General features: G+C 39.8%; 1 protein-coding gene across 7 annotated transcripts in view; it reads right to left on the bottom strand.

The window, feature by feature from the left end:
- NRG1 (neuregulin 1) overlaps window positions 1-18,486 on the bottom strand; it is a 181,823-nt gene that overhangs the window by 18,205 nt on the left and 145,132 nt on the right. For 2 of the 7 annotated variants that reach the window (XM_063421438.1, XM_063421439.1), the window contains exons 6-8: window positions 12,835-12,964; window positions 6,056-6,114; window positions 762-785 (exon numbers count right to left, since the gene is read on the bottom strand). In XM_063421438.1, coding sequence (XP_063277508.1) covers window positions 762-785; window positions 6,056-6,114; window positions 12,835-12,964 — 213 coding nt within the window. Of the gene's footprint in view, window positions 1-761; window positions 786-6,055; window positions 6,115-6,766; window positions 6,835-12,834; window positions 12,965-18,486 lie in introns of those variants that run through there. The other 5 variants (XM_063421440.1, XM_063421442.1, XM_063421443.1 and 2 more) reach the window with 4 other exon arrangements.

The following is an 18,486-nucleotide window of genomic DNA, read 5'->3' as shown; positions in this document are numbered from 1 at the left end:
TGAATACAAACAGCTAGTCAGATAAATACAGCCTACTCATGAATAAGACTTAAAAGATATTTCTATCACATTTAAAGCTGTAGTGTGAAAATAGTACCCACTGCCAATGTTCTTCTTAGTTTTAGAAATATTGAATATATTTGCTGACTTGATGATCTGGAGTCTAGCTGTAAACTTCTACTTCAATTCCTAAATAACTTTCAGTCCACTTAGAACTTACAGACCTGGAAATGAATATGTATATGCATATCATTTACATATATGTATAGGCAACTGATTTACACATGATGTGTAACCACCTAGATGTGGTTTTAGACTTAAAACTTGAAAATCAGAGCTCAACACTGCAAACTTGCAGAATTTTAAGTGGCCATAACAGTTTCTCTCTTTTAATATACTAGTTAGACATTTTGCTTAACACTTACAGTGTTTTCAAAACCTGGCAGCCCGAGAAAAACTCATCAAAAGCAGATGTCAAAACTAGTCAAAACTATTTAGCAGAAAAAGGAATTTTATTATTATGATCACTTCAGTAATTTCTAGAACTCCTTAAGTCTGGAATATCCTATCAATATTTCCATTTTAGTGAACTGATCTCCACTAACACTTTGACAAGGGTTTTTGTTATAGCTGTATGATCCCTTTTAAAGCATAAAGAAATTGGTTAGGAATTGAAAAGGGGAAGTGGAGAAAAAAAATAAAAAGGGGTTTATCTCTCAGGGTCTAGAATCTGCAGGCTAAAAGGAATGATTGGTCCATACCCATAAATTCAATCCCAAGATGCTCTGCCAATGCAGAAAGTTGTCAAAAAAAAAAGAAAGAAAAAGGAAAAAGTTTCAGAAAAGAGCAATACACTGTACTTAAAAATAAATTACATATGAGAATTACAGCTATTCTGTGTCTGCACATGAAACAGGACAAAGGGCACATGGTTATGTGGGCAGTGCTCAAGTGCACCTTTCTTAGTTATGTGACCAGACCTTCTGCAAGGCTCATACACAAAAATATGTATACATGGGGCATCTGAGCAGCCACAGTCCAGGGAATGCAGCAGGAACCATTAACCCTTAAAGATCTTACTGAGATGAACAGGGCTGTGGCCTGAGGATGCCATGTACAATAGCTGATTGTTTTCACACAGGAACATGACAGCAAAGGGATGCTCTACGAAGGGCAGCACACCCATGTAAATGGGTTGTGCATTGTTCTCCCTTCTGGCCTTGCTTCTGTCTCCAGAATGCGTATCCTTGCCCTTGAAAGCTGTGACCTGGAAGTGGCTGGCGCTGCTTATTCAGTAATGGGAGCCCTCCGCTTTGCAAATTGACTGCAGCAGGCCTCCAGCTTCTGGAAAATGAGGAGCCAACCCCTTTTCCCTGTCTTTGGGCTGTGCTGTGTCGGCAGAACAAATTGTCGGCCAGCTGGATGGATCCTGGGGTGCAGGGCCTGATCCCTTTACACAAATCACGTGCCTAAATCAGCACTCCCAGGCCCCAGCACCTGTGGGTAAAGAGGAACACAAGTTTCCCCCCAGCAGGTACCCTAGGAGACCCTTCCCATGGGTCAGTAGCCACCATACCTCTTGCCTTTTTTTGTTCTTATGTACTGTGCAATTTAAATCCAATGGTAAATTTCATGGCAAGTGAATTTTTTTAACGTAGTTTGCACACATGGGGAATGTCAATTCTTTGTTGCCAATCAGTAACATTTTAAGGGTTAAGTAAGTTGGAATCCATCCAGGTCTCTTCCTAAAGAGCCAGTATCACGTGCCTACCTGATCTCTGCTAATGATACACATTAGTTGCACAGAAAGTTTGATTAAATCTTCAGTAAAATGAATGACATGCCCATGCATATATATTGCTGTAATTACGCTTGCTTATAGGTAAGACACCTAGTTTAAAGGTAATTTAATTTTAGGGAAGTCATTCATATCATGCAGTTTCTAATTTATATAATTCAATAGGAAGTTGGTATTTAAAATCAGAATATATTCTGGCTGGAAGGCCTAACAAGAAAACATGCTGAAGAAACATGCATTACTTATTCAAACCTAGATGTTATGTAGCTCTGACTTATCTACAGAGATAGATTCCCTAGATCTGACAAGCAGAACACCCCAACACTTCTCATTTTATAAACAGGTGATTATTTCTCATCTTTTCCTACTTAGCCTGATATTTTTGCACACTTTTTACATGCAGTGTGGCTTCTATTGAATATTTGTCTCTAGGTGCTCTAAGAATAAAAACAATTATTTTTAACAACTCAGTCTTCATTCTAGTTATGACTGGGGGGACATGACAGTCTTGCAGGAAAAAATACTTAGGGAACAATTTTTTTTTTAACCAAAGTTATTTAAAACTACAACTTGTTGGATATAGTGTAGCCTGCTGAGATGCAGGGTCTAGAGAACAAGGGGATGGTGCTGGGAAACGTGGAACAGAATCCTCCAGGACTGCAGGCTCTGTTTATGAGTGGTGTGCCACAGCTGCTGGGCACTCAAGTTTTTGGGGTGGCTGCTGCATGGATTCAGGTGGGTGGGTAGCCTAGAGACACGGTGCTGCCCAGAGACGGGTGAGCACTACCTCAGGCTTTTGTAGAGAACTTGCCCCTGGCAAAGAAAGGACCCATTTGGATCAACTGCAACAGCAGAGAGGTCCAGGAAAACCGATTTCAACTCTGAAGCACCAAAGTGTCATTTTTCTTTTCGTGGGTAATGAAAAATGCTAAAAAAATAGAAATTCTTCATGCAATTTCCTTAAACTCAAATCTCCTAAACTATCAGAGAGCAGACCCCCCACATGTCAGCCATTTCTATTTGAGGGACTCGAAGCAGTCTCTTTGTGACATTTAGATTCCACTTTGGATTCAAAATCTTGTTCATTTCAGTTTTACTCAGGTTGCAAAATTGGTTTTGAACTCAATGTGTTAAATCCTATGGCTTTGGAACTGGCCAAGGGCATGCTGTGGGCCTTCTTGGGCATCAACTGAACAAGATCCATGCCATCCTTCAGCATTGGCACCAGTTTAAACAGTGTCCACTTCAGCTCTGCCATCCCTGATGAGCAAGATGAACAGTACCAAGAGGGGCAGAAGGAATTTTCTTTTTGGATGACAATGGCTCTTGCCTCATATTGTCACGGTGCCAGTTCTAAATTCACAATTTATATATAACTATTAACTACTGAAGTAAGCAAATCCATAGGCTCTTTGGGTGAGGTACTTGGTGCATCTGGGGCATTTGAGAGGACAAAGGGTTTACCTGTGATTAAACTCTACAGATGTTTCCTCAACTTTCTATTAATTCATGGCTTTATCACCCAGGAATCATCCACAGTGTTGCTATAAGAGTTCTCATGCCTAACTACATGAAAATTACCCCAAACTTTTAATGTTAATTCATTACTTTTGCTCTCCTCCATTTGCCTTGATTCCTTGACTTCAAGGGAATGAATGTGTGAATGTTCAGATAGAAAATGTATCTTCATGGAACAGATTTTTGCAACAATTTGTGGACTACCTTCTGCTGTCTTATGTGCCAGTGGTGGACCACAAGCCTCAAAGTCAAAGCAGTCACAGAAAAAATCCAGAGTAGCACGCCTGGTAGCAACTGTGACTCCTGTGCTCAAGGAAAGGACACTACAGCTGACAGCCAGGCTTCTGAGATGAGTCAAGTTAGCCTTGCACTCTATTGGGACAGGGCAATTCCAGAATGCCCAGTCGTGTCTTGTTCTGATCTGGCAAAAGGTCCTCAGCCCAGTAACTTCAGGACTCTCAAATACCAACTCCAGGTCAGATTTTTGAAGACAAATTTTCTTTAACAGCCAAATTAAGACAGTAACAGCTCACCGGTAGGCACATTTGGCTTGGAACCCAGCTGACTCTTTCTTTCAAAATGAAAAAAGACCCTTCTGAAAGCAAGTGAAATTGGATAGCTGTATGGTTCACACATAGGTTTTGTTTCCTACTAGCACTTATGCTGTTTAGCATCCAAATTTGCTCTGTACTTTGCAAAAGCTGCATCTACAGAATTAAGCTAATCATTCACAACACTTGCAAAATATGAGCATGGCTTTAAGCCCTAGATGCAATACTTGCCTTTAGAGAACTCTCATTCTAAGTCCTCTGTTAAATAGTATGCTCTGGTCTGCTTTGGGTTTGATAATAAGAAGTCATATAAATGCTTCTTCATTGATTTTTTTTAGTTAAGTATAAATGTGCCCTCAGTGGACCCTTTCCAAAAGTGTCATTTGAAGACCATAAGCATTATCATAAATCAGATGTTGCAGTGCAGATGTAGGGCAGGCAGAAGTGCCAGAGCCTCATAGCCATTGACAAGGGCTCTCAAAGCGGCCTAAGGTAGGCAGTGGTGTGCTCTCCTACCTCTGCATTTCAAGGAGAGGAAGCACTTGACTGACTTAAGTACTAATAACTGAGTGTAACTCTTGCAGCAAGGCATCTGGTTTCCATGGAGGTAACTTTAGAAAGTCTCAGTCTGGTGGCTTTAAAAATCCCAACCAGGGTTAAGAAACTGAAAAACAAAGGAAGGAAAACCCACCTAAACTTTTTTCCTCCTAGGTTGGAAAATGAATTTATAATCAACATACAATTCTTCTATAGTTTTCAGATAAAATTCAGCAGCAAACAATGGATCTCATATTTTTCACACCGTGTAATTTTAAATTATTATTGTAAGATCAGAAAATCTGAACTGCACTTTTCACCACAATTCACAGAAAAGGCCACTTAAATCTAATGTTTGGTAAAGAAATACTGTAACAGTATAAATTTTTTAAAGCCATCATTACAAGAGGCATTTAAATAAAACTCACAATAATAAAGCTTCTAAAAGAGGGCATAAAATGCACACTCGAGTGCTGGAAGGTCTGGTCCCCAGTCAGCACTCTTGGGATTTACATGGGTAGCTTCTGTGATGGAAAGTATGAATTATGTATGGACGTTTTTCATCCATCAGTATAACAGAAAACCTGTGCCTCTCTTCAGGTTGCAAAATGTCCAACACATACTTACAGCTTTTTGTGCTATATACCAATGGGCCAATGGAAACTAAATTAAGCTGGCCTATAGTCTTTCTGTGCGGACAAGTAATCCATCAAAAAAACAGTTTCTATTATAGTGCTTTTAGATCACAGTACATTCTGATGCCAGGAACAATTGAATGTAAGTAGTACACTTGCATTTAAATGTAATATCTAAGCAATTTTCTTATTTGTTACCTTTGACTTTGCTATAGCAAATGAGAGAAATAAATACATAGTGTACCTTCTGCTACATCCTTGTCAAGTAATAATAATTAGCCCATGGAAACCTTATGGGATGTGACTGCAGTACTGATTCTAGTGGTCTGAGTATGTGCGTGTCTGATACTTTCATTTGGCCAATTATCTTTGATTTTTTGCACCTGTCACTCACAATACATGCAAAACATGTTAGACCCCATTGCTCAAGTAATCTCTATCCCTTTTTTTCTCTTTTCCTTTCTGTGCTCTTTCCAATGAAGCTTGGACAAGGAAGAACATTTTGATCCTGTTTGGCAGTGCTCCTTAGAAATAATATAAGCACTTCAATTGCCTTTAACTTCTAGTTCCAAATGCAAATCTCATCTATAAGTAGGGGACTGGCTTTGGTACATGCTTTGGTTGAGGGAGTGCTGGCCTGTATCATGACTCATAAGCTTTTTGTGGCAAATAAAATGGGAGACTTTCAGAATGTCATTTTTGTATTTTTTCAGCTTGATGTCAGCAGGGAGTCCATATCACACATTCAGAGTTAATTTCACAGCATTCCTAAGTCTTGCATTTCCCCATACCCTCAATGCCAAACAATCTCAGGACTGCTTTCTGTTATAATATGCAATTGCTTTTTGTTATAATTTTCATGCAACAGGCAGAGACAATCAATATTAGGCCTTAGGCAATAAATCTAGTTACAGATTAAAAAAAAATAAAAATTGGAGGAGAGAGGCAGCGACAAGAAAGCAGCACCGACTGAGCATGCTTCTACTGCGGCACAGACAGAAAAGTAGTGGACGTACTGTAGAAGCTGGCCATTACGTAGTTTTGGCAGCGATCACCAGTAAATTCATTTGGGCACCTGAGAGGAAAAAACAAACAAAAAAAATGGTAGAGAAAAAAACAGAGAAAAGAGAAGAGGTGAATATATGCTAAGAAAGAAGCTCCTTCAGTGTGAACTGATATGACTTGGTGAGTTCACTTTCAGAAACTGAATCTCGGTTTAGCGTGTCAAAATAGCTCAGGATGTTGAGAGCAAGTCATTTGCTCTGTGAAAATGTAAAGAAATCCCCCCTGCAAAACCAGCCAAAACCAAACCAATCCAGATCAAAGAGTGTTTCAAGATCTGAGACAGAAATTCACCATTCCAGAGACCCAGATTGGTTTTAGGATGCTCTTTCCACAAGGCAGCAAGGACACAAGATCTGTACATACTCATCTCCATGAGTTTGGTGTTTTAGGGTTGCACTTTGCAGCAGTCTCCCAAACAGGAAAACTGCCAGCGTGTGCAATACAAATGCATCTGTGAATGAATGGAAAGATCAAAAATCACACAAATGAGAAATATTTTGGAGGTCAATAATGCCATGGTGTACAGACTGTACTTCAGAAAATCAGGTTATAAATTAGTGAGTAAAGAGGCCGGTTCCAGCTGAACTGTGAAAACACCAAGTACTATTGATTTTGTTGCTGTAGTTGGGGAAGAAAGCAAAGTTCAGATTATTTTAACATACTTTCTTGGTTTTGGATTTTCATGGGCAGAGTTTCAGTACATCTTGCTCCAGTGAATCCAGGTTGGCACCTAAAGGGCAAAAATGTGATAAGCAATAGTACACCAAAACCACTGCACTAACAGACTTACATCTGCTGGTCTATGGAGTGCAAGTGCATTAAGTGACCTCCTGGTTGGGTGTTAGTGAAAAATGATCAGAATAGAGGCAGAAACTGTAACCTTTCCAGGAGATAAAACTTTGCAAAATTTACAGCAAAAATTCATCAGAGAGAGAAAAAAAGTATTTTTGCTTGTCTGTTTTGAAAGAGAAAGAAGAATCATGGCTAGCAAAAATGCGTACCAGCTCCCTGTTTATTCCATCTCATGAATGGACTGAGTTCTTTTTCGAAATTTGCAATGCAGTGCATAACAACAATTTACACTGTTGCTTTCATTGGTCACATAGAATCTATGAAAATACCACAATTTCTCTATTTCTGTGATTGCATGTTGTGTCTTCTGGTAATTTGCTTTGAGAAGAAATAGTTAGTACAGAGATCACTGAAAAGCCACAAAAATCCAGCAAGTGAGAAGACAAAATCAAACCCAAAGGGAAGTATATTCAACATGGCTCACAAAAAGGTAAAAAGTCAGTCCAGGCAGTAAATAAAATGAGAAGGCAGAAGTGCTCTCCAGATTTGCAGCCCCAGAGTTGTCTGTCCTTCCTGTTCATAAGCTCTTCTGCTTATGAAACTTCAGTGCAGCTTTTCCCTTGATCATACAGAAGGAGTTTCTCTTCTGTGATTTGCCCATCTTTTCTGCTGCTGCCTATCAAATCTTCCTTCACCTTCATTCTCCATGCTGGGGCATGGCTCAGGCTCCCAAAGTATCACTGCAGCAATGCAGGCTTCCTGTGCTTCCGAGTTAAGTGTGAATGGCTGTCCACCACACTAAGGATCTATAGCTTTCAGTCTCTGCTCTTTCTCCTCCTCTCCATTCTTTATCAGCATGTAACCTGAAATTACCTCATATCTACTCCTGTGACCACATTTCAGTTCTATTGCATGTCTTTGTGATGCTGTCCCTGAGTTTGCCATGGTGCAAGAATCTCCAACTCTTTCTCCTGCTGATGACATAGTCTTCACCTCTTTTTCAAATCTCTTCATAACTTCCTTGTCAGGTGCTAAAAAGCCTTATTTGTAAACACTCGCTGGTCAGAAGAATCCTCCATCTCTTCTATCCACCTGAGTCTCATGTGTGCTGAAAGCTGTTCCAATATTTTAAATTCTGCTTTTCCACAACTGCCTCTAGCCCTAATAGACAGGGATGCTGCCATTGCACAAGTGAGACTTTCAGGAAATCCCTTTGGCAAAGGATCAGTGTCAGGGATAAACACTACCATCTTGTTTAAACAAACCATGCAGGGATGATATTTGAGTAATAAAGATGTATTTCGAGGATCTGCAGATGATTCTTTGGACCTGATTTTCTCTAATGATATATTTGTTTATTAACGGGATTTGTTCATTAATTTAAGTTCTTCAGAGCCAAAGTCACCTCTTTTGGTAAGGACCCAGTGTGGAGAGATCCCAGTCTCCACAGATACATTCAGCTGAGGAAAATGCAACAAGGGTAACTGCCTTTAGAAGGTGCTTTTGCTGGACATTACAGGACACTTTTTGCACCTTTGAGAAAAGACAAAATGCTTCGGATAGAAAGCATTTTGATCTGTTACTGAATCAAGAATAAACGTACTTTGCACTACTGATCTTGTTAAATGGCTGTCCCTGAAATTTGGTATTTGTGCACACTTGGCTTTCAGCTGACAGACCTTTACATCTTTCTCATCAGGCTCAACCCTACAAATTCCCAAGACACATGACTGAAAGCCTCATGTTTTCCTCCTCCCACTGGCTGCTGGTGGTTGCTTGCTTTGTCTGTACTTGTTTTCAGACGCTGGTGCAGCTGTGGAGTGGATTGAGCACTGGCACAGACAATGCAGAAATCACTTCCAGACCAAGTAGGGTCAGCTCTGTTGAGATGGCACTGAAAACAGTTCAGGTGTGTTCGTACTTCCTCTGAAACCATTGTCAGCAAATGGTTGACAAACAGTTGCAGCACCTGTCCTTGAGAATGAGCCCAGGATGGGCCAGCCGAGGGGAAAGCGGAGACAAGCCTTTCCACTTATGATAATGTGTGAATGCTAAAGGCATTTTCTTGCTCAGATGTGCACTGCAGCCTGGTTTCCAGCACAGTTTGAAAGGTTGTTTCTTGTAGACTGTACTTTTACAATCAGCTTGCAATGGTGTCCTTTCCCAAACACCCTGTCTTACTCAGAGTTTTCATACATAATTTCTTTTCTTTCTTTTTCTGTATCATTTTTTCTATATCACAATCCAAGTACCATTTTCCTTTAGGACAGTAGCAAAAGTTGAGGTCAAACAACTTAGAGCAAAATATATATGTTTGTGCTGTGAAAGCCTTATAATTTCCTTTCTGCCTTAAAAAAGGCAACTTGGACCATTTATTTCTTGTATTAACTGGGTAAAACCAAAATACTGAGCCACATATAATAGAATAATTGCTTTTTCCCCTCTACACAGAGTAGTTGCAAAGAACAGCATTTGCATGTGTTCAGTGGACACTTCTCAGAACACTGAACATGTATCATCAGACTGTTTTCCATCAGGAGAGGAGTGTCTGGATGATCCAGGAACTCGTATTTCAATTTCATTCACTGCCCACAAACAAATGCATTGTGGGAGAGAATACTTTTTCCCATGGGGAATACAGTACTTAGTAATTAATTTCATTGCCTAAATCAGAACTAGTATTTCTGTCTTGTCTCTTGAAGGAATACTTCTGGAACTTCTGCTTGCAAACTTGCTGGTTTGAAGAAACTTCTGCCCATTTCTATTCTACAAAGGCCTTCACATGGAGACAGATATAGAAAATGGCTATATCATTAAAAAGTATATAATTCACAGTTTTATTGCTAAGAAAAGCAGCAGCACACTTCTATTAAACAGTAGCATTATTTTCATCCAATGAAATTCCATCATAAATGTCATTTTTTCAGTAATAACAAAACCACTAGAAAAAATGATTTCTGCAAGTCAGAAATCAATTAGTCAAGACTATCAAGACGTTCATGGTATGATACTTCGAAAGAACACTCTAAAAGTGTAACAGATCTTATATTCACATAGATTTTTTTTCAAGTAAGAAGGAAATGCTAGGAATTCTGGTCCTTATTTTGCATTTATTGAAATCTTTCTTCTTCAGTGAACTTGGGGACACATTTCCAAGTGAACAGAAATGGCTTAGGAATCTCAGTCTCATAGGAAGCCAATAACATCCAGGCTTCTTAAGTCTATCATGTTTTCAAAATGTGACTCATGTTCTTATGAAGCTTCTGAAAATTGTATACACTAGTTTATTTAAGTAGTCAAAGCTTCCTATTTAATGTGTCCTATTTTGAGACTTTTTTACTCAGTCTTGATCCTTAATTAAAATACATGTGAGGAAAATACTTGTTAACACAGCTGTAGCTGTACAATGCTTTAATAAGTCTTCACACATTTCTCGAGCATTTCACGTGGTTACATCTTGAAAGCAGGGAATTTTGTTGAAGTTCACACCAGTATCCAGAAGAGTAAGATCTGATCCTGTCCAGATCATCACTATGTATTTTATAATTTTTTTTAATATAGAGCCAGATTTTAACTGAAGATGAATTTAGAATTTTTTTTATTAAGATAGGGGATTTACAAAACCAGAGATTACTTGGAAAATTCCATGGTTATTTTGAATCTGAGTCATGTTTTTTTGGTTAGGGATAAAACCAATTTAGAACGATATGGCTCATGCTTTAGAAATTTTGTTTTTGCTCTCAACAGATGGACCATATGGAAAAATGTGAACTTGCTACTGAGGCAGAAATATGAAAAGCAAGTACCATATTTCAAGCATTCTGTTTCCACAAGCATGTTCTGGGAGTAGATTTGTTTTCTTAGAACAATGAAGACAATATGTAGCGGTTAGATACCTATTTTAGATAGCTGGAATGTTAGAATAAAAACTGGACATCTTTCTTTTTAAAGAAGTAAGAAGAAAACTGTATTTTGTCCCTTCTGTTTCCCAGTACACTCACTTTCAAGTACTCGCTTTTATTTCTTATGTAGCTGTATTGCATCATTTTCCTACACAACAAAATTTTTGTTCTGGCAAGTATTAGAGGGCATAGCAAATGGCCCAGCAAAATAATGGTGGCCCTGACTGTTCTCAGGGTAAGAATCCTTCTCCTTGTCTTATTGTAAATGAGATTCACCCTGTCTAAGTTTACAGCTCTGCTGCTTTTTCCAAAGAGGTCTTGGACCACCCAGGCAGAGGCACATCTGCCAAACCTGGGAATCGCCTTTTCCTTGATATACAGCCCCAGAATTAAAGGTTATTTCCTGTCTAAAAGAGGGGAAAATAGCCCCCATTTTATTCAAATGTCTCCAAGACATTTTATTTAAAAATTAGCTAGTCTATAATATCATTACAGAACATAGCCAGATGTTTGAATTAAAATAAAGTGCCCATACCAGTGAAGATGGGATACCTCTGAAACTACCAAGACAATATTAATGATTAGCAAGTCTGCTCAGATCCCAGCTCTGCCATTAACTGGAGTTCTCTGAACAGTGTTTGTATAGAAGTAGAAACTCAAAGGCTCTTGTATACACTCTGGAGAGTCATAGCAAACTGCTCATCTTGATTGCTGGCTTACAACACCCATGTAAATTTAACACAAATCTTTCTTTCTCAAAAAAGAATCCAACCCACAGCACATATAACATTTCCATATCCGCTTTAGCTAAAAATGATCCTAAAATTCATTGGAGCATTCATTGCTTTCAGCAACACAGCAATCCATGAAAATCCAAAGCAAAACAAAGCCCATGATGTGCAGGTAACATTTTTCTACAAAAAAAGAGAAAACTTAAAGGTAAAGCAGAACATTGTGAGGTTTGGTGGGGATTTGATGGGTTTTTGTTTGTTTGTTTTCCTTAAAAAATCCAAAACTAAAAACACAAAAATAGACAATCCCCATGAAGACAAGCAGTCAATTTCTTCCTAATGAAAGCATCACAGACTTTTACCTAACTCACCTACCAAAGTTATCTTTACAATCAGTGTTTTCTGATTTTTAGTCCTAAAAGTTAAAAAATTATGCAGTTATAGCAGATGACAGCCTTTACCAACCATTATCTCTTTTTCTGAAAAAGAGTAATATCCTCACAAAAGTGCATCATTTTCACTCAGCCTTCTTAGGTACCCAGGATGTTTTCCAAGGTTTAAACGCTGTGTTTCCTCTCAAGCTACTGTGAAGAAGTCCCTATGACTAGTTAATCTTCAGGGGTAAAAGCTACGTGACATACTCCCAGACAGGGGTAAATTCCAGTGCTGCAGCTCTTCATGGATGTTCTCTGATGCACTGGACTATTGCAGCAGACCAAACCAGCACAACCAGAACCTGGAAAAGGTGCACAAGCACCCCACTAAACTAAACTCATATGACTCTATGAACGAAGATCGGCACACAAAATAGTAACCTCCACCATGACCATGACATTCATTGTTTTTTATGCAATTAAACACAATAACAGTTGTGAATCTGGTCTCATCAGAATCTGTTTAGTGACTACATCAGATAATTAAAATAACATTTTCTTCTATACAAAGTGCAATATTCATTGCAGTTTTCCACACCCTTTCTTTTATTTTCTTTTCTAAATGTAGAATATTTAGTTTACAATGTCTGTTTCATTACATGTAATATAAGGCTCAAGTTGTGTTGCTTTGTGCCATATAAACACCAATAGAAGATGCTGTGCCATTATCATGTAGAAATATTTCCCAGTTAGCCTCTGCTATGTTTCATATGCCTCTGTAGAACAAAGAGGTCATTCTTGGCATTACTTTCACATCCACATGGTTAAAAAATGAAGTTCAGAAGGAGACACTTTTCAGGTGGTCCTTTAAAGAAAAACCCATTTGTGAAAGCTGATGGCTCCAATGAAAGAAGCAAATAGGATTTCTTACCTGCACAGGTATCTTGGGGGGTTTGGGAGGTCTTTAACCATGTAACACTCTCCCCCATTTACACAGAAGGCTTTCTGCTTTATGTCACATTTTGTGAGATGACTTGTCCCAGTTGTAGATGTGGAAGTGGCTGGAAAAGATAAGAATGAAAACACAGATCAGAGGCTGTTTTTCTTTCTGACTGGTAAGTATACTTGTATGTGAGGGAAGAAGTGAGGCTAGGGAGGATCTGGCAAGTCCTTTGAGCTCTCTATCTGCTGCTACCACAAGCACTAATCACTTGACCCTGCATTTTGTTGATTGCCAGGGAGACTCGAGTTCAAATACATACCTCAGAGATACACAACCCCACACTCAGCCTGGGAGGAGGTGAGGGTTTTCCTAGCCCTGTCCATCAAGTGGCCTAAAATTTTTGCAACACTTAAAAGTGTTTCACTAAAGATGTGTAATTTACATGCAGTAACTTTTATTGCATTAATTGCATTCAAGTGATTTTGGAGGGTGATGGTCATTAAGATTGCTGATATAGTGCCAATAAAATAATGTACTGGACACTATTTCCTCCTGGTATTGCCTTGAAGCAGGTATTTTTCAGTGAAGCTTAACTTGAGGTCCTGTGCTTATTCAATACCTCAGTCCAACCACTTCCTTCTCCCTGAGGAGAGGGTAAATGGCTAAATGCCAAGTGTCTCTTTCCTTGCTTATAAAATGAGAGCTGTGGCTACCCTGGTTTGACTTTGTAGGAAGAAGAGAACAGGGAGTTTGGAGGATTTGGTCTTTCCTGTGCATATACAATTGCCACCACTGTGTCCCCAGGAATCTTTGATCCAGAGGCCAGCCTAGCACCTCCTGCAGTTAGGCTCATCTGCATGAGATGAGCATGAGGTTTTGGGCCACCAATGCTGCCAAACAACATTTGTCTAAATTGCTATTAAATGAAGGTATCACCTTGAGCACAGTGTTTTGTAGCTTACTCCCTGCTGCATTTAGGGAATACCTAGAGAAGGTAGGAGCATTTTTTATTTAGCAACCTTTAGGGAGGCTGCCAGGGAAGGAAGGGTAAGTAATCACAGCCTCAGGATTTGCCAATGCAATTTCTGTCAAGGATATGCTTTCATAAACTCACAGAAAGCAACTCAACTTATCCCCCCCAAAGAGAGGGATAAACCCCTCTGGTGGTGACTGTCCACACTGACTGCAGGTGAAGCTTAAACACTGACAACATGCCCATGATTTTTAGATGGCTAAAACTAACTGAAGAGACTGCCTGCAAACTGTAAGAAGAAGTGGAGATTTTGCATGGTATTTGTTTATTTCCAGACATCCAGAAGTTAGGAATTTTGTTACTCTGATCAAAGAAATCCCAATATTTTTGTTTCTGAAAGACACTGTCTACCCTGAGGTGAAACAATGCTATTATCTGTTGAGTGATTGCATTGGAGTTGAATAGAAAAGCTGCAAACACCTACAGAAAAGTTATCAGACATTTGAAGCCTTTTCTAACACAGAGGCACCCAGGGGCATGCTTATAATTGGTGACGTGTGATATTCTACCATTTCCTGCACACACTGAATCTGCAGAAAACATGGTTTTAGCAGATCAACTACTAACAAATACCACTTATGCATTTTTAACTATAGTATGATACAGTCCCTGTCACCTTTCTTTTTTATGCATTTCCCATTATTTTCCAGGTTAAATGCATTTTTAGCACTCAGTACTTGGGAGAGTGCACCACCTTGGCTTGTTTCTCTTTCTTCTATGCTGCCTTGCTTGTAGGGGGTGTTCTCCTCTAACAGGCCAGGAAAAACACTCCTGTGATCTTCTCCAAAACTGAAGCTCCCTCCTGCTTCTCACTTGCATGCACACATGGTGTCACATCTCCACAGATCCTGAGCTTGACTGGGGCCTCTTAGTGTTAATGAAATGCAAACATGGAGTACAGATTACTCTTAATAACACGTTCCTTTTTCCTGGCCCCTCAAAGCATGATTTATATCCCCTCAGACCAGGATAAATTTGTCTGGTGTAGGGACAGGAAAAGGGGTCATGTTTTAAGAGTAGTCTGACACTCTTTCAGCTAGCACCAGTTCAAACAGGACTTTGCACCCAATGTTGACAAAAGGCTGGCCTACAGACTGCCATCCGCTCAGCAGTGAAGGGTCCTCTATGTTTGATGTCAGAGACCTGACCACCATCCTTGAGGATCTCCCCTCCCTTAGGATGGGGAGATTTGCATTGTAGAAGAGCCTTTCTCTGCTGTTCTGAAAGGAGCCTGGATTATTATGATAAAGGAGATGCCTGACATGACTCTGTCATACCGTGTCCTAGGATGTAACAATGTGGGTGAACAAATTCCATCTGTACAGTTAATGCATACTTTGAATCATTTGTGAGTCTCAATACGCAAACAATATTAAGCTTATCACTGCTGATAACCTATCCACCCTTTAATAAAGTTAAAGGACACAATTCAACCTGCGAGCCAAATGCTCTGGGGATATTCCTGAGGTCAGAAAGCTAGTGCATTAATTTGGAAGGGGAAAGAAAAGCAATATTGTCTGCAACATTTTTGGAAAAAAACAACAAAACCCCAAACCAACCCCACCATTTTGCTACCCTGCTGGCTAATGTAATGTTTTAAATTGAATAATGAAGGAGGATACAGTAACAAGTGGACTTGTAAATATCTGTAATTGTTTCCATAATCTCACTTCCTTGCTTTCTCTTTAAGCAGAAGCTCAATCAAAACCAGAACCATGGACTTTCAAAGTTAACAGTGATCTCTTGTCTGATATAAGTGAGATCTGGAGAGCAGCAATTGCCCTGAACTGATTACTAGAGGTGGGAATAATCTGCAGGTCTCAGAGAAATCTCATGAGGCAAGCGCTTCACACGTATTTGTGAGGAGCATCTGTACCCATGTTTGGGGCATCATGTGTTTAAAACTGCTGTGTAAATCTTTCACAAGATTTTTCTCTGCATTACTGATCTGCTGGCACCACAGTCCCTGTCTGCCTGAGCTTTGTAATGGGTTGAGGGGAGGAAAAAAGTCTGTGGGGAGTTAGTTCTGATATTAGTTTTTCTTTGCAAAGTATGCATAGTTTTATGGCATATGGCCAGTGTTTAGTGTACGCACTGTAAGCTTACTTTGCCAATTAAATATAAGAAACACTAACTTCGGGTTTGGGTTTCACTTAAAGCCACATAACGGAAGAAATGTGGTGTTTGGGAGCAGGTGTTCATCAGAGTCCATTTCATACAGTCCGTAACTAGCCTGAAAATATGGCTTTTCCATACATCTCTACCAGATACGGTCCTGGAAGATGTTTACTGGGAATGACCAGCAATAATGAGGTAAAGCACACAGCTGTGGAATATGTATCCGTGCATTGTTACTTCTCCACCTAGTCCAAATTTGTACCTACTTTGTTTTTTGTAATCTTTTCTTCAGCTATGCAAGCACAAGAGAGAAAAGCTGGCTTGCTCTAGAGTCCTATACCAAACACTTAGCTTACTGCAAGGACGAAGTTACACACATTACAGGTAAATTACAGTTTCAAAATATCATGCATGAAAGAATATCTGAAAACACGGCCCTAGTCTACCTTCCTCTCTCCCTTCCCTGAAGACAGAAACATCATATTTAAAAAAGCAACTGCAGGCAGTGTGAACAAGGTCACTACATGTAAAGCAAATATTCACATGACACTCAAAACCAGTGAGATCGGCTCCCATCCATGGGAATTGCCTGAAGACATTAACAAGAAGAAAAATAAAAGCTATTCTATTTTACAAAAGCAGTTCTCTAAAAGGTGAATTACTGTTGTAAACTATCTTAGGTTCATTTCATGTCAAGCAGCCAAAACTTCATGTAATTCTGTTCTTACCTGGGGAATCTCTGACCCGTTTTTTCTGGTCTGAAACAGAAAAATGCATTCTCTTTCTCTCTCTTGCTTCCCAAAAAACACTCTAATGTTTAGTGGCTACAGCACCGACTCCCAGACCCTGCACAGATGAGAGAGTCCACTGAGAGGAGCCCTAAGGGATCTCTTACTCAATTCAGAGGAAGAGGGAAGAGCTTTGCAACCTAAACAGAATAGTATCCATGCCTCTTTGAACTGAGTTTCTGCAAAGGTGGTGTAAAATCAGAGGACACACTCAAAGTCATGCAAGGTAGCAAGTGAGACGCTTATGACTCAATGGAGGCAAAGTGGCATCTGCAGCACACAGGGAAGTTTGCTATTCTCACTGGAAGACCACTTACTGGAGGTAAATATGTCACCTGATTGGACTGCAGATGGACACATTTCCACTCTCCTTTTGTGACCTGTGGCTCATGCTGGTGGACAGAAAGGGACTTGCATGGAGTGAAGTAGGACCAAGGGAGAGAAAGAGGTGGGGTGGGAGTGCACACAAACAAGCTTTGGGGCTACAGAGTGTCTGCTCCCAGTTGAAAGGCAGTTTTATTAATTCATATTCCTAAACTTGAAGCTCATTAATTTCTCTGTAAGCACAGTCCAGCTCCCTCTTGACTTGCTGAGGTGCATTTTACTGATGAACATCCCTGATCTGTAGGGTCCATTGATTTTCTGTGTAACCTTGGATGTAGCACTTTCTCTGTATCTCCATGAAACCATCTACATTTTCTTCCCCCTGAGTACTGAGCCTCTTCAACTCACTCTGACTTCCCTGATAAATCCAACTTGCAGGGTACTTACAGTACAGAAAACCTTGGCATTTCTGTACTGCAGTAAATGAGGAAAGCTGCTGGTTCCAGCGTAACTGTGGGCAGCAGAAGTTCTATGGGTACTTTCAAGGAGAAGACAAGCCAAGACCTGAGAGCAATCAAAAATTAGTCCCTTTCTGAAGAGACAGGACTTTCCATTTCACACATTTCAGGTGAGTAAAAAGATGTATTTCATACAGTCCTTCATACTTAATTCCCAATCTGGAACTGCATTCATGTAGCTGTGAACACACCAAGGATTTAAAAAAACTACCAATACCAACAGATAAACACCAGAGAAAAAAACCCTCCAAAACAAGCAAGTCTCTATATGAGTCATTTACAGTCTATTTCATGGAGCTGCTCAGAATTTTTCACATTGTTTTTGTGATTTAATACCCTAAACTGGCTGTTCAATCCATTTTTTTTTCAGCTTCTCTTTTCACAAATAACATGCCATGTAACAGATTCCTAGGACCTCCACAGAGAGGAGGATCTGTTCAGCCAGCAGCTGGAATTGAATGCTTACAAGTTAGTGGAATTGTTCTCTGGCCCTAAGACAGTACTTTCTCACTTTGGCACTATCTCTATGAAGATCAGGGCCAGCAAGAAGGAAACAGGAAATCGCCGGGCCTGCAAGATAGAAACTTCAGTAAAGATTGAGAGCACATAAACTCTTGCTGAACCAAGGCAGCATGTCTCTCTTCCCCCTATGACATGGACTGAGTGGTGGTTTCCTTTCACAAATCCAACCTTAGCAAAGCAAAGTGAAGAAAAAAAAATAAAAAAGGGAAGAAAAACAAAGCACAGACGCTTCAGCTTGCTGCACCACCCAATCGCTTCCTCCCCGATAGGCCAACGGACTGACCCAGTTGGCAGGCGCGCGACTGCGAGACCTGCACAGCATCTGGCTCACCACACA

The sequence above is a fragment of the Prinia subflava genome, chromosome Z, assembly GCF_021018805.1.
Source record: "Prinia subflava isolate CZ2003 ecotype Zambia chromosome Z, Cam_Psub_1.2, whole genome shotgun sequence".
Taxonomy (NCBI): domain Eukaryota; kingdom Metazoa; phylum Chordata; class Aves; order Passeriformes; family Cisticolidae; genus Prinia; species Prinia subflava.
This window is presented reverse-complemented; position numbering and strand designations above follow the sequence as displayed.